The sequence below is a fragment of the Notolabrus celidotus genome, chromosome 14 (genome assembly GCF_009762535.1).
Source record: "Notolabrus celidotus isolate fNotCel1 chromosome 14, fNotCel1.pri, whole genome shotgun sequence".
NCBI classification, from domain to species: domain Eukaryota; kingdom Metazoa; phylum Chordata; class Actinopteri; order Labriformes; family Labridae; genus Notolabrus; species Notolabrus celidotus.
Genome location: NC_048285.1, coordinates 18,765,871 through 18,783,152, shown reverse-complemented (window position 1 = coordinate 18,783,152; position 17,282 = coordinate 18,765,871). Strand labels below are relative to the sequence as shown.

The 17,282-nt window shown below is 41.7% G+C and overlaps 1 protein-coding gene across 4 annotated transcripts in view; it reads left to right on the top strand.

Moving 5' to 3' along the window:
• Positions 1–17,282, top strand: part of LOC117825893 (serine/Arginine-related protein 53-like) — a 126,082-nt gene that overhangs the window by 76,945 nt on the left and 31,855 nt on the right. For all 4 annotated transcript variants that reach the window (XM_034701871.1, XM_034701872.1, XM_034701870.1 and 1 more), the window contains exon 6: positions 4,891–4,942. In XM_034701871.1, coding sequence (XP_034557762.1) covers positions 4,891–4,942 — 52 coding nt within the window. The remainder of the gene's footprint in view (positions 1–4,890; positions 4,943–17,282) is intronic.

Sequence of the window (17,282 nt, the reverse complement as noted above, 5' to 3'; positions counted from 1 at the left end):
CCTCCGGGGGTCGTGGCGGAGGTATTTTACCCGCTCTCAGTGCCTCATTTTCGGCCATTCTCATCTCCTTTACTAAAATGGAGCCACGCTTTAGACTGCTTCTTCATCTCCATGTTTCCTTGTGGTTGAAGGGGTTCTGCTTCACAGAATGTGTGACTAAATGCAACGTACCGCGACGTGACGTGGCGTGACGTTGTGCTGGGAAGTTAATTGTTAAAAGGGAATTGATACAATTTGAGGTATACAATTCCGATGGAATTTATCAATTGGAACCGGTTCTAAGTCGGATCCGGTTTTTGATTCCCACCCCTATATGATATGATATGATACAGTGTCATACGATACAATATGATACAATACGGTATAGTATGATACGAAATGATATAGTACGGAATAGTACGGAACGTGTAACAGTATGGTATTATATGATACAGTACGATACGGTACGATACGATACGATACAATACGATACGGTAGGATACAGTACGATACAGTACGATACAATACGATACAATACGATACGGTACGATACGATACAGTACGATACAATGCGATACAATACGGTAGGATACAGTACGATACAGTACGATACAATACGATACAGTACGATAGAGTACGATACAGTACGATACAATACGATACAATACGATACAGTACGATACAGTACGATACAGTACGATATGATACAGTACGATATGATACAGTACGATACGGTACGATACAGTACGATACAGTACGATACAGTACGATACAGTACGATACGATACAGTACGATACAGTACAATACAATACAATACAGTATGATACGATACAGTACGATAGAGTACGATACAGTACGATACAGTACAATACAATACAATACAGTATGATACGATACAGTACGATAGAGTACGATACAGTACGATACAGTACAATACAATACAATACAGTATGATACGATACAGTACGATAGAGTACGATACAGTACGGTATGATACGATACAGTACGATACAGTACGATACAGTACGATACAGTACGATACAGTACGATATGATACAGTACGATATGATACAGTACGATACAGTACGATACGATACAGTACGATACAGTACGATATGATACAGTACGATACGGTACGATACAGTACGATACAGTACGATACGATACAGTACGATACAGTACGATACAGTACGATACAGTACGATACAGTACGATACGATACAGTACGATACAGTACGATATGATACAGTACGATACGGTACGATACAGTACGATACGATACAGTACGATACGGTACGATACAGTACGATACGATACAGTACGATACGGTACGATACAGTACGATATGATACAGTACGATACGGTACGATACAGTACGATACGATACAGTACGATACGGTACGATACAGTACGATACAGTACGGTACGATACAGTACGATACGGTACGATACAGTACGGTATGGTACGATCCGATATGTTACAGTGTCGTACGGTACGGTACGATACAATAAGGTATTGTATGATACGATACGATCTCATACAATATGATCTGATACAGTATGATACAATATGACACCATACATTCTGTACCATACACTGAACATGATACAGTACTTAGTGCACTAAGTACGATGCGATGCATGTTATTGTTCCCTTTGTCTTAATTTAATATGCTGCAGTGGACTACCTCCAGAGTAGTAATAAAGAAAAACACACAAAAAAAAAACCCCATCAACAATCCACACTTTCACAGAGAAATATATACACAATACAACATTAAAAAACAAAGATAAGACAATAAGAACATCATGACGCTGTTGCACAAGCTTTACAGCCTCTGAAAAAAGTATTTAAAATTGTTATCAAGTACGGCACAAATTAGTTTGAGTTTGCATTGGTGGCCAGATAAGAGCTCAAACTTTTAGTGGAGGACATGAGATGAGTCAGACAACTCTGTTTGCACTTGCCCCAAGAACGGACAACTCATATAAAGACTGGAGGGAGAGGTTTTAAGTCCACCTCATAACTATCATGGCAGTCGAGTAGGCTTAGATTTGACCTGTGCCGACAAGTAAACACCAGAACAGAACAAAAAGCTTTACAATACCTCTCAGTTACCAGTTATCTTGTTCTATTCACATGTCTACACTCCTGCAGTACAGAAGTACAGTCTATTCAATATAAGTACAACTCTGTTCCATACCACTGAGTCTCAACAATTATTCTTTTCCTTTCTGCTTTCTTATGGATCCGTCTTTGGTCCACGGTTCTCTCTGTTATCAAATTCTTCTTCATAGTTTTTTAAAAATGTAGTCTTCACCTTATTTTTCTCACTGTTCCCCCTTTATGTCATCTATCCTTTGGCTTTGCATTGTGGAAAACAATGCAACTATTTATCTCTTGTCTTTTCTCCCTTACAGTTTGTTAATGTAAAGACCCTGTAGGAAGGAACAACACACACTCCTATCTTACCCACACACACACACACACACACACACACACACACACACACACACACACACACAGTCTTCCTCTCCAGTGTCTCATGTTTGTTTGTGTGCGTCGGAGAGGCACAGTTCTAATAGAAGGTCGATGCCTCTTTAGATGTGGCGGGTGCCTCTCTCCCAGTGGGGGGAACACAGATCTGCCTCTGGGGAGAACAATTAACGCCTTTTTATTGTTTACTAATGAATTACACACAAAGGATACCGGCCTGCATGTGTGAATTAGAGGGAAAATAGAATAGAGAGATTGTCGCTTCAGTATAATTTTCTACCTATTCAAGGTAACACAACGCAGAAAACTGCTGTGATTGGCTTTTAAATAACACTCCACTCAAAGATGTATTAGCAGCTATTTGTCCATCCACCAGATAATGAAAACAGGCTTGTGTTACTTAAACATTTTGTGTCTTGAATGCTACTTTTTCTTTTTTAAAGTTTCAACAGGAGCAGCAGTTTTCTTCCTGCTTCCATCCAGTGTTATGTTACCCATAGCTAGCAGTACTAAATGTGTGTTAGTGTGTGTGTGCACTGAGGATGCATGGTGTTACAAATGCCTTTAGGCCAATGTAAACAAATGCTAATGTAATTACAGAGGGGGCGTCGTAATAAACTGTAACTAAGATGATTGCACAGCACACAATGATCAGGTTAGTCAAGATGTGATGCGTTATTGCTTTAAATGACAGGCTGTTGTAATTGTTTAGCACGCTAAGCTCTTTGCTATTTATCTTGGTATGAATTTTTGAGCATGTTTTCCTTGCTTTTGCTTTAAATGTGTGCATTCATGTAAAGGGAAAGATGCCAAAAATGCAGGAGAAAATCGACTGAATTAGGGCCCTAATACCTCATCATGAGGGTGTGTGAGTGTGTGGGTGAAGGCCTCCAGTGTTCCTCCTCTTCTCGGGTATAATAGTGATTAGTAATTTAAGCTGTCGAGCGATGCCAGTCAGTGTGAGCGTGATCCACTATGTCACCTGCTACAGGGGATACACACACACACATACACACGCGCGCACGCACACGCGCAGATCCATGTTGTATTAAGTGTGCGTCAGTCTGTCTGCAGCGCCTTGATGTGCGTTCCATCTCGACTACAGCACCCTGACACGGCTGCATTAAAGGGGGTCATTATATTTCCCTGGCTGCCATCGAAAAAGTGACGTTTTTACGAAGTGACAAGTTTACAGTTTGATAAATCAGATTTTTTTTTAGTGGGTTGGGAATCCAGGGGAAGAAATGGTGCGAGGAAAAGGAGGAGGGAGAGAAGCGCTGCCTGTCAGCGACGCCCCGGCCCTGTCGTCTAAATGATGCTCCCAGGCAGCCGATTCAGATCCCATCCCCATTAGCATTTAATTTCTCTCTAATCCTACACACGGGCTCCAGCGCTGCATGGTAACGAGGGCCGCCGTGCCTCTGCAGCGCTGGAAAAACCTCTGAGAGCAATCTGCAGCCTCTTCCCCCCTTTTTTTTTTTTACAGCTCGTCTCCCTGTCGTAGCCATCATTCTTCCTTGACAATTAAGACCCTCAAATCTAATAGCAGCGATATTGGAATTACAGCAAGGCCCTTTTGAGGGCATGTCAGGAAAAAGGGCTGCACCTCCCAATACAGCTGTCAAAGCATAAGGCCCTCCCCCTGTTCATGCCCGCTAAGCGTTTCTGATACACACACACACACACACACACACACACACACACACACACACACACACACACACACACACACACACACACACACATACACATACACAGACATGATGGGAAGGGGAATATGTTGAGTCTTTTGGCTGTGATCTCTGTAAAATGTGCTCTCAGTGCCCTCTTATCCAACTCTCCAAAGACTTGTTACAGCAGCTTTTGTTTTCTCTCTTCTCTCTCTCTCCCTCTTTGTCTCTAAATTTCTCTTCATCTCTTCCTCATTGATTCTCCCTGGTGTGTCAGAGATGTTGTTGCTTTCTGTTTTTCACGAGCGGGGCTTTTACAGACGACTACACTGCTAGATTGGCGAAGTTGTCCCCTGGTGCTCCGTGAGGACAGTTTAAAGGAGCATTCGCTCAAATGGTTGCAGTTAAAGACGATCATGGGTAAAATATATTTCAGCCTGAGGGACGCAGCAGTTTTTAGAGCCAGATTACAAAGATGACTGTGCTTTGTGATATATCAGACAGCAGGGTGGAAAGTAAACATGTTTATCATCCCTTTAGCCTCTATATTAACAAGTGTACGTCCTGCTTTGTGGGCCCTTGAGCCAACATATTCAACCCCTGTCAGCTTGATGCTCTATTCTCATTACCCCTCACCTTTGCCTGTGTATTAGAAAGTCTTTGTTTGATTCATTTAGATTACCTCATGATCATTATTTGCCAGCTCGTACTTTAATTGAGTTTCTTCTGTTTCTTTTCTGCAGACTCCATCAGAGCAGGCTAAAGTTCGGATGCATATGGTCCTGCAGGCTGCAGGTAAGAGGATGACTGTTTAGTTTCTCTTCCCTCTGTCTCTCTTTTTTCTCAGTGTGGTTCAGAACTGCTGCCATGCTTTGACATGTGCCAACTGTGGCCACTTATGAGGGAGGAAACTGTGAAGGGCAGCCTCAGTCTGTAGTCTGTGCTGAATCACAGACAGGGAAGAGACTTTCTGTCAGTAAACCACTTTGGCAAAGCTAGCAATGTGACTGGAGGGATGACAGTTTGGGAGAGTCAATCCACCACTTTTTATGTACACTAATATCACCAATCAGACTTAAAGCTGGGGTTGGTAATCAGATTTAGATACACTTTTTGTCATACTGGTTAAAATGATCTTTATGTCCTGATGGCAATCAATACATAATGTGTTCCTAAAAAAGAGTGAAAAAAAACTGCTATCTACAGCCGGAGTAAACCTGGGAAAACACTAACCAATCACCGTTTTTTGGCTCCCCAAATTTTAAACCAATCAAATCCCGTCCAGCCATTCTGCACGCCTCCTGCGCGTACATTTCCCCGGCGTGCACTCCTCCGAGTCCCCGTCCCCTGCCTCTACTTCCCCTGACTCTACTGACTGCCCCTCTCGCTCGTCCCGGGCCTGTCCCCTCTGACCTGATGAGGTGCTTTGCTCAGGACTGTAGTCCGGATCAGAGTCTAAAAAGCTCTCACCAACAAGCAGAATAATTAATGACGTTCAGTAAGTCCTACAGAAAATATATATTTATTGTAGCGTCCGTCCGGACGCTGTAGTGATGACGAGCCGATTCGTGAACACGTTGATCTTTAATAACCGGTCACTGTCGGCCGTGATCACGACAACCAACAAAACAACAATCAATGTTTGAATGAATGAAAAACTTCTCCTCTCCTCTCTCCCATTCGCACTCTCTACACCTCTCCTGATGCCTTCACTGACCGTCAACACTGTAGGAATTAAGAACATCTACGCTGAACAGGTTTAACAAACAGTAGAGTTGTTACAGTATTATATGTATTATAACTTTTCTCCTGATATTGTGTCACCGGTACAACTGGATAATGCTAGCATGATAGTTGTAAGTACTAACAGCAGCCATGTTTGTTTGTGTTTTTAACTTTCACTATGATAATGTTTTGGTGAGGACCGGTTTTGAATCAGTCACCATCATATGGTCGAGAATCAGCGGCGCTCGTGCATGTGAGCGGGGGGGGGCGTCGTTTTGGAGGAGCTCCGAGGGAGGAGGGGAGGGGTTAGACGGAGTCATGAGGAAAAGCTACATTCAAATTCATGCTGGTTTTCCGAGACTACCAACCCTAGCTTTAACAACTATACGTGGTATCATTCATTCATGGATACACCTGTGTAATATCTCTCAGAGCTGTATAGCCAGTGCTTACACTGAATCTATTAGAGTTTCAACAATTCTCAATATGATATTGAACCATTCATTACGACATCATCGGTCCAACACATGCTTGTGAATCGTTGTATTTTCAGTTTTGTGTTTGTGTGTGCCTGTAAATCCCCGCGCTGGGCTGAGGAAACTATTCCCTGCAAGTGAATATTTACTCACATTGTGCTAAAGTTTGGGAAAGCTGACAACTGGTGTCAGATTTCACACACTACTTTAAAATAAAAAATGATGAGGAGAGGCAGCAATATGTGGAAGCACCGCTGTCTTTCAAATCAACATTGATTTACACAAGTCGCCTTGTCCAATGGAAACAATTCCAACACGCGGCAACATCACCCAGCAATATCCCTGACTTGAAGCAGGAGAGCCAAGCAGGTGACATTATCCTCCAAAAAGATACGGGCCCTGACTAATGCCTTCCATTATAAATACATAACTCACTGGTTCAGAAAGACACAAACGCATTACGAGGAGTTGTAGCTGTTTTCGGTGGTTGGCGATGTGGGCTTTCGCCACCTTATGAAAATGCTTTATCCGTGTTACAAAGTACCCTCACGCACATTTTTCTGCACTTAGGTAATTCCCAATCTCAGTGAAACAACACGCAAAGGTTCTGAAAACATTCACTGAAGCCCAGAGCCTTGCTCTCACTACCGATAGCAGGACCGTCGAGTCGGATTGGAAAAAGAAGAGCCCAGTGCTCCAAAGCCACTCCCTGTATGAAAGTCATACAGGTGCTCATTTGGCAGAAGAGTGGACAAGTGCAGTGAATACAAGTTGGAGAGGCCAATGACAGACAATATATTTTTTTAATTTAAAAGTATGATAAAGGTGCGCAGATTTGGCCCAGTAATTAAATTGCGTGACCACAGAGAGGGCGGCCCGGGTTCGATTCCAGCCTGCGACCTCTTTCCTGCATGTCATTTCCCCGCTCCCTCCCTGTTTCCTGCTTTATCCGCTGTCCTCTCCTCTCTGAATAAAAGTGTCAAAAGCCCAAAAATATAACTTGAAACAAAAAAAAAGAGAAAAAACTATGACAAAGAAATAGCTTTGGAATGAAAAGAAGATATCTTAGCTTAAAATGCCAAAACCTGAAGTTACCACTAAGTCTGTCACAAACACAGAAACCTACCAACCACATTCATACACATTGTGATAATATTTGCAACATATTTTGTTTAAATGTAATGCTTTGCAAGTTACTCAACCTGTAAAGCTACTTCAACAGAAGATCTCTAAATATTAAGTTGAATTTTGAAAGAAAAATTTTGGTGATTTAGATTTAAAGTGAAATATGCAAGGATTTTTGCAGCCCTTACTTGACTGGGTGCAAACCTCAGCCAGTTTTCTTCTTGTTTTCCCACACGCAGACTCACAGCTCCCCTCCTGTCCCTGTTCACACCACCACAATCTCACACACACTCTCTTTCTCTCCTCTTCTTAGAGTGCTTCTGGGCCCATATTCACTGCAGCTTAATTTCAAACACTCCCCCCAGTACATAAGTCATAGATGTCACCATGCACGCCGTGTATATATTCCAGTGTGTATTCGAGGGGTAGAGTTGCGAGCCAGATGTGACAGGCCGAGATTGACTGTAGAGAAAGATGTCTTCATGTTTACAGTCATGCGTGCACACAGACACACACATACACACACACACACACACACACACACACACACACACACACACACATACAGGGCCCAGCACTACGGAACAGGGCTCTAATTTCACCACAGGAAATATATGAAAGAAGCAAGCATCTATACATCATCTATAAAGCACCCAGCAGCCACACACTTACTTCACTTAAGGCATGTTCAGGCTTACTGTAGGCCGCAGAACAACGCTGCAAACCCCTGCTGCTGTTTCACTGATTTTCACTTTGTAAAACATATTTTACACACTTAGGATTGATGTATTATTCATTTATATGCAGGAATATGAGAACTCTTGGAGCTGGGGACTATTTAACTTCTGTTCTATAACTGATTTAGAGAAGTTTTCCTTTTCTTAATTATGTTTTCTATCATTTATTGGACACCGCAAACCCGCTGCCATGCAACCTCAAGGCTAATGTTGCACTAATGGTGGCAAAGCGTCATAAAATCCAGCATGTGGCTCTGAGTGCATTGGGCCAGACTGGTGCGGCAGACATAGGCCTAAAGCCAGACAGGGGACTAGAGGAGAGGGTTTAATTCACTGGACTTGTCTCTGGTTTTCCTCTCTCTCCCAGCAGCTTCAGAAGAGCAGGTTTATGGCTCCGTCAGAGATTGTCTTCTGGTGGATAATGCAGTAAAGTACAAATGAGGAGAACTTGAAAAAGAAGTTTATTTATGGTCCTTGGAGTGATTTATCATTTTATTTCAGCCTTGTTTTCTGCCGCCTTTTCTTTGTCATTGGGTGCCCACGCTAATTTAAATCATGTTTGTGCAATTACAAATATTAGGGATGTAATTTTTTCCCTCTGACCCTGCAGCTGCTGAGTCTCTCGCAGCCAAATCTTCTATATTCATCCATCTCTTACCTCCTCCGATTTTTTTTTCATTCGCTTTCCTTCTCTCACTACTCCGTCTCACTGTCTTTGTTCCAGTGTTGTTAGCGGACAGAGGGTGATATGGATGGAAAAGAAGGGAGGGATGGAGGGCGAGAAGGAGGCAGCAGATGTTGGGAGGTTGTGTGAATGTTAATGTCCTGACGTAGCCGTGGAGCTTAAGCCTCCTCCTCCTTCCCTCCGTTCCTCTCTGAGCGCCCGCCAGGCTTTCTCTCTCGGGGTCTCCTGACATCCTTAAAGCCCGTGGCTCTCCGCTCCTCTCCTCCACTCCTCGTATTCTCTTCCACCTCTTTCTCCCCCATCCCCTACCTCCTGCTCCCCCTCCCTCCTTTTGTCCGTCTATGGACTCTCTCTAGTCAGTAGAGAGCAGATCATCCCATGGCTAAAGCGGCTCAAGCCTTTGTGTTGGGGGGCTCTGTGGACCTGTAATGAGCCCCCTCGGCTGGCCCGCTGGCCTGCTTAGCGCTCACTGGGGGCTTTGAGCGTGTGTGTGTGCGTCTCTGTGTGTGTGTGTGTGTGTGTGTGTGTGTGTGTGTGTGTGTGTGTGTGTGTGTGTGTGTGTATGTGTGTGTGAGTGAGTGAATGTGTGTGGAGTGGGATGAGGAGGTGAGAGGAGGAGGGCAACACTGGCCCCCAATGAAAGAGCTGGATGGATATGTTTATGGGTCACTTCCTGCTTGGCCTACATATCAAACACACACACACACACACACACACACACACACACACTCACAGACACACACACACACACACACACACACACACACACACACACACACTCACACACATACACACACACACCATATTTACAAAATAAACTCATATGCTAATTTCATTTATAAGAGAATAATGTTCATGATTTAATTGTTTGCATCTTTGATTATTATTATGATAATGTCTTTCATCTGAATAAATCTGGCCTTATTATTTTTTAACAATGCTTAGAATAAATACACGAAATACATTAATTTTACAAACGAATATACATCACTTTTTTTATGATCAATTCTGATGCACTTAATCTAAATAGAAAATAAAATTAGGTGAACGACAAGAAAGAAAATGTCAATCAATTTTCCCTAAAGCCTAAGATGAAATACTGCTTTGTTTCAGTTCCTAAAATTTTTAGTCCGATGTAAAGAATCCAGAAAAAAATGACGTCAAACAAGAAAAAACAAGACTTATTTTTTCCTGAAGATGATTACTCTCTAATCAAAATAAGTTCTCAAGCAGCTCTTTTCAGAAATATGCAGGTGAAGCAGATTCTTTCATCACATGTTTCCCTGCTTGGCATGCATGATCTCAACCAGCATTGGCCATATTACAAGAAACCTGAAGAGGTTCAGCTGGGGATGTCATCACAAAGAGGAGTGCCACCTCAGTGTAGAAGCCTATTTGTGTAAAGTTAATCTACACCTGTTTCTTTGTTTTGTATTTTTTACCAAGAGTGAGCACCTTTTTACAGACTTCTGCCGCTATTTATCATTATGTAGTATAGAGACAGGCTGTTTTCAAACCGCCTACTATACTAGTAGTACATACTGAGTATGTAGTATGCAGTATGTGAACAAAAGCCAAACCTGCAGTATGCCAAAACTAACCGGATGTCGTACTGATTTGGGAACATTTTTCAGTATGTTGCAAACCAGTGTCCCTCTTGAACTGTTTCTCAAAATGCACAGCGCTTACATTCGGCTTCTTCTTTTTTCTGTATATGACGGGGGGCACTCAGTTTTTAGGTGCTTGGAAAATTATTAAATTCCATATAAACCACTTCTTAACTTCTATCATAAGTAAATGCTTAAGAAGCAGTTTCATGATCAGCTTGGTCGTTGTTTACTTCCGCTATCTGAAAACGGAAATCCAGCAACGCCTGGCCCAGCATACTGCGAAACAGATTGAACAGAACAGTCATAATATATGCTTCGAACGCAGTATGTAGTACGTACTGCATACTGCTTCTGAAGGTAGTATGTAACAGTCGGTTTCGAAAGCAGCCACAGATACTTTCCTCTGTTTTTTCAACGCTTGGATTCGTCTCTTGTCAACCCATTCTAATTACGAACACACGGAATGTTATCTAACGCACATAGGGTTGTTCTAAGGCATCTAATGCCTTAGTCAATTCAATGGGAATTTGAATCTTGACCAATCTAATGGTAAAATAAAAATCAGAAAACAGTTAAAAGTATATTTATTTAACATGACTTTACATGGGGTCACAGAGTCTGCAGATAAACAATGACAAATTTGTTTGCAAAGTCTGGCTAATGTTTGTGGACCCAGTAGCACCAGCCTTCAGTCCAGATTACCATCTACATGCCTGTGCTGGTTACTTATTGCTACACGTGAGCAGTTATGCCAGTTTAACCAGACACTGACAACATACACCTCTATGAGCTATGAGACGTATCTGTCATCTGTGCTTGTTTACATCTGCGTAGTAGAGCATTATAGCATTAAGACAGTAGTGTTGACCAGAGCAACAACCACAGCTAGTGGCAGGTGACTGTGCAACAGCTTAGTCACAACATATGACCAGCGTTTCAGGCCTACAATAATTAATTATTACTATTTTTTTTTAAGCTTGGAATTTTGGCGCTGAATAGTGAGGGTGATGACGTCAAAACCTGCACATCCCTGCTCTATACACACTGTTCTCATCACTTCACCTTTGCAGTCTTGCACTTGCACTTAGTATTTGCCATTAATGCAAAAAGAGAAGCAAAATCTGTAAACTAGCTTCTTTAAGGAAACAGAAAGATTTAAAAATGGTCACTCACACGCATGTCCCTAATCACTCAAATATACATGCACAATTTCAGTCTTTGCAATTTCTAAACCAAAGCACTAACAATAAAAACTTTCATTCATTCATATGTACTTCCATGCATGGACACACACACAGCAACCATGACACTCTTACACATCTATTATACTCTATTCTTTTCAGCCACTTACTGCTTCTTTGCTCTATTCACAACGCTGTCCATTTCCACTCAAATGAGCATGAGCACTGTGCTGCACCAGCGGCAGCGGGCCTCTACTTATCCACATGTCAATGGGGAGTGTTTGCAGAACACCCACTAAGGGCCTGAGGGCCAAAGGGTCATCAAAACCTCCGTCTTCTCCCTGTTTGAACCTTTGACAGAAGCAAAACAAACAATCCTTAAGATCTCATCAGAGGATTGAACTTGGCGGGGGCTCAGAGGGCTGAATTAACTTTCTCTATTAGTTTTTCCAAGTTTGACACCTGGTGTGAGTTTATTACGAAATAGTTCCATCTCTGTTTTGGACAGTTTTTTGAAAACTTGGTATTTACTTTGTAACTAGAGCCACAATTAAAATTAAATCAAGTCCTCTGCGTATTCGTAGTGCTTAAGATCTAACTCAGAGTCAAATGGCCGGTTGAACAAAGACCTTTCAAAGTACGAAAGAAGCAGGAGTAGATTGGATTTAAATGGCAAAAAAATTCAAATTTTCTTCCACAAATACTTTTTGGTTGTGCACATTACAACTGATTTATTCAAAACAATAACATGTCGTTTTAATGTTGTGCCGTTTGATAGCTTCTAAAGCTAATTCTGGTATCCCTGTGTGTTTTTAAAGTGTGAGGATTGAATTCGCCCACATTAAGAGCAACAAAAAGCGTGTACTTGTTGAATTTCCAGGAAGAATCTCTGGCTTAAAGTTGTTTTGTTGAAAAGTGAAAATTGTCCAGCATCAAACTTGTGCTTCCTCTTAATGTTAATCAGGAATTGAAATAGTCAAAGTCTGTAAAACAAGCAAAAACTAACTTTGCACTCCAATTAGTGAAACTCACTTTTATTATTTTTGTTATTCAAAGGTAGTTGTGAGGAGAAAATGAGTGACACTGGTCAGATAATCCTCATGCCACAGTCGATCGAAGGTGCTTGGCCCACCTTGACACCTAGCTGAACAACATTTAAAGATTGTAGCAAACGGGTCTATGATGGTGTGTGTTGGCCCATGTCCGTAAGAGTGCGTCTCTTGTTTGTGTCTGTAAGTTTTCTGTCTGTTTATATCAGCTCTCTGATCGAGTGACAGACATAACGAGGGAGAAGAGGGGGTGGGGGGCCAGCTTAGCAGCATCATGCGATAGGACTAATTCTTCCACAGTAAATACTGGGTATTAAGCTTCCCTGTCACAGCAGGGGTCCTGCAGAAACATATACACACACACAATAACACACACACACAAACACACACCCTTTCTCCCAAGCCCTCGCATATTCCTTGTGCTTCTAGTGCCCACCATCCATCCATCCATCCATCCCTCCCACCCGCCCGCCCCAGCCCAGCCCCTTAGGCCCTGACAGATGTGTGCTGAACGGACCACATACATGGAGGGTGTCACCTTACCCCCTCTGGAACTAAAGGGCTAATGCGCCACATTTAGGAGGCTGCCGCCCTTTGTACTGCCAAAACAGGGAGACTAACCCGACTCTTTACATGGCACAAGTCTGCTTCCTTATGTTCCTCACTTTTCATTCTTTATAAACATATTTTCCTTCGTTGTTATTCCTTTGTTTTCGTAGGTTTGTTGGGAAGTTTGGTTATTACACCTTGCCGTCACTCTTGTCGAGGCACCGTGTCTTTGTGACGTCGCAAGGATTTCATCCTAAATGCTGGTCATCAGCAGTGGCCTTCATCTTAAAGGGGATTTCTGTTCAAAACAAACAAACAAGGGAATTTCCCTCTAATAACTCCAGACTACATCCCTTTGAGAGATGTGTTATTACTAAAACAACAGTGGCATACCACTCAACTGTGAGAATTTTTCACCAAAATGAGTGCTCTTGCTGCGATGAAAACGGGAGTTTTTGAGCCAAAAGATGGTAAACAACTTTATGACAGTTTTTTTTTTTTTTAGAGAATACTATTGTTATTGAATATTCTGTTTCAAGGTTCAGAGATCCCTCCTTTTTTTAAGCGCCCTGCTTTGTCTTGTGGTATTACTGCTGTTGAATTTGAATTATGTGATTCATCAGGAAAGGTTCAGTCAAAGATCAGAAAGTGCATAAAAAACGGGCTGAGTATGAAACAGCTAATCACAACTCACGTAGTTTAATGATTAAAACAGCTCAGTCCATGGAGAAGATTTGCTAATGTTTACCCTGCGGCACTTTTTTAAACACCAGTTTTAAAAGCATCAAGTTAACAAATTAGAAGAGATGCTTTCAGGTTAGCTGATTTAGTTTGATACCCTGCCCTTTTTAAGGCTGAGGGTTTTTGTCTGAGGCCTTAAAATGTATCGCCACACTCAAATAACCTAAATCATTACACAACAGCAGCAGAAATCCCCTCCTGCGTCTGTGCAGGAATGTGTCTCCTGTTGTCCTTTGGGAGCATAATGGCACAGGGGTGTCCTGTAATTTAGTCTCCGTAACCATTGATCAGCTGGATTTATGTGCCATTACCTCACTGTTCCAGTCAACAGTCGTAATTATGTCTCACAGAGAGAGAGAGAAAGAGAGAGAGAGAGAGGCCTCTGGTTACACAGGACCCAAATACCTGAATAAGCTTTTATCAAACAGCCCTCGCCGCTCACTTAGCAGCAGATTGACACCAGTGGCAGAGCGCCTGACCTCCAGATGAGAGGGGAGGATGGATGGATAGACGGGTTTGTCGAGCTCAGTTAGAGAGCCATACCTCATAGTGAGAGAGCTCTGGCTCGAGCTGCAGCTCTTTTATGCTTTGAAGGTGCACATGAGTCGTCTTTACTCACACAGCCACGTTTTATCCTTTTAAATAAGAAATAAGCCATTCAGTTCAACGGTGTCTGTCGATGGCGGGGCGGACTGGGTGACCTAAGGACTGTATGGATCAGGGTTTTATGTACGATTGATTTTTGGTTTGTTTTATGGGGACAATAAACCCAGGTTCTGCTACGTCTTGGTTTTCTCTGTGGCTACTCAAGTCTCCCATCAGTGTTTCCCATATAATGACACTGTACCTGAGGTGGTGGAGGTGGGGTTGGAAGAGAGTTATTGAAAGTATCAAAATACATAAGCATGGGGCACAGTTGGCCTAGCGGTCTAAGCGTGCGCCCCATGTATCATCAGCAGTACTTCTGTTAAGATGTATTTTGAAATCTTTCACTCAATATTGTGTTCCCAAATCAGGTGATCCATGAACCAGGCTTGTTAATGAGGTAACATTTCTCATCAATCCAAAGACGAGACAATGAAGAATGACATCAGCAGCTGCAAATACTTTCTTATACAGCGTTATTACAAAGTACATATTTAACACAAAACTTTTACTTCAGACACAGGGAGGAACTTACTGTAGGACCTCTGGCTCTCTCTCACTGATCACCTGCAAGGCATGTTTGGCACTCCAAGTTATCAGACGTGAGAGGCAGAAAGCAGAGAGCTATTGACAAAATCATTGATCACAGATTGTGATCTGATACAGATTTGTAAAAGTGTTTAAAAAAAAAAGGTCAACATTATAATTCGGCGTCCAAAGATGAATTCGGGAAGGCGCCCCAGGTGTGTGGGGAACACTGCCCGGCTACTATTGCACAGACCTGTCATTGAAATTTTGACTTTAATGGTACTTGAATCAGCATCTGTTTTGATTAAGGATTACATTCAGGATCAGTTTTCCCTTAAACTGCCAAAATCATACCGGTGACAGCTTCTCAGCTATGACTGTTTTCTTTGACACACTTAATCTCTGTTAGTTGTAGCCCTTTTTTCATACTAAAAATGGATATTTGAATTTGGTAACCACAATTTTTGAAAACCAGAATTATAATTTTAACAGTTTAGGACAATTAATAAGCCTTTAAAAAAATAAGCTGCTGATATTTAATCAAAAATAACATGCAACCCTCATTAAATGAAAGAAGTATGTATTTTCTTGATAAAATGACAAGCGTGGGCTTTTCCATTCGTCTTGGTACATAATAGTTCAACGAGTTCAATGATTCCAGCTTCTTACATAAATAAATCGGATGCTTTTGTCTGTTTCATTTCATCGTAAATTGAGTATTTTGGGTTTTTAAACTATAAGCTGGATGAACACGACCTTTGAAGACATCTCCCACGGCTACTTTCCATATTTTCTTGCAGATTATTGACCAAAAACTGAATCGATAAGTTGAGAAAAGAAATGTAAGAGGAAGCCCTGAAAGCAGCGACTGCATTTGATGCATGAGTAGGTGTTTTGTGGTTTTTATTTTATGGCTAGATTCCATGTTTTCGTATTTTGCTTTCAGCTATCCTTATCTCTGTAGCAGTTGTCATTTCCCTGAGATTGAAGGTCTTTGGGTGGAAAAAAAGTACTTGTCAAATTAGTGTTCAACTTTCCCTGCCTTCCTTTAGTGAACAATATATACTGTACTAGAGAGAGGCACTTAGAGGAAACTCTGTGATTCAGTGTGTGTGTGAGAGAGAGGGAGAGAGAGAGAGATAGAGAGAGGGAGAGAGATAGATGGAGAAGGCTTTGTTTTTCTTCTGTGGGCTGATTTCAAACAGCATCTGGTGAGCTCTTGAAAAAGGCCGTTATGAGTATGTTCAAATCCAAACTGAATCATTTCTGCTCCCTCCTCCTCCTTCTTCTTCTCTCCTCCTTGTTGTTGGAGACACATGGTAATATCTCCCCCCCCCCCTCTCTCCCTCCTCCCTGTTTTTCTCTCTCCTCTCCACATGTAGACATTTCCATAACTGAAAAAGAATATTTTTAATTTGCTGCTTTCCATAATTTCGCAACATATGGTATAAACGATTTTGATGCAAATGTATGTGCTAATTATTTGCAGACGAGCCTTAAACAGGCCGGCCATTGAAGTGGAATGAAAGCAAATTTGCAATCACCTTAAATTTTGCTAACCATTTACTGTTGAGTAAACTTTGCTAAGTAATTTAATTACCTCGGACTGCTGGCAGGCACTCAGGGCTCTTCGGGGAGGGGGGTGCAGAGAGGGAGGGTGAATGCAAAGAATGCAAAGAGAGATGAGATGAAGGAGAGAGTAAAAATACTGCTAACACCAGTGTTTTTGACCTCTCAACATGTGGAAGGTAGTGCTGCAAAAGACTAAGATTTTTTTTTTTTTTTCCCAAGTAGCGCTGTGACATATTTAATTTTTAAAAACTGAATCATCTTTTATGTTTCAGTGTTTGTGTTTCTACAAAGTTTTAATGAACGCAGCTGTCTGATTGGCCCTGTAATAAACATAAATACATCATAGACCTGTGCATTCCTGTTTACATGGTTTTATAATAACTCTCCTACCTAACACACTGTCCCTTATGTGAAGGCCAAGGCAGCACTATGATGCCAAATATAACAATTTGACTCACACTGTAGTAACTGGTAATTATGATTGTCGGTTTTGATGAATAAAAGTTTAACTA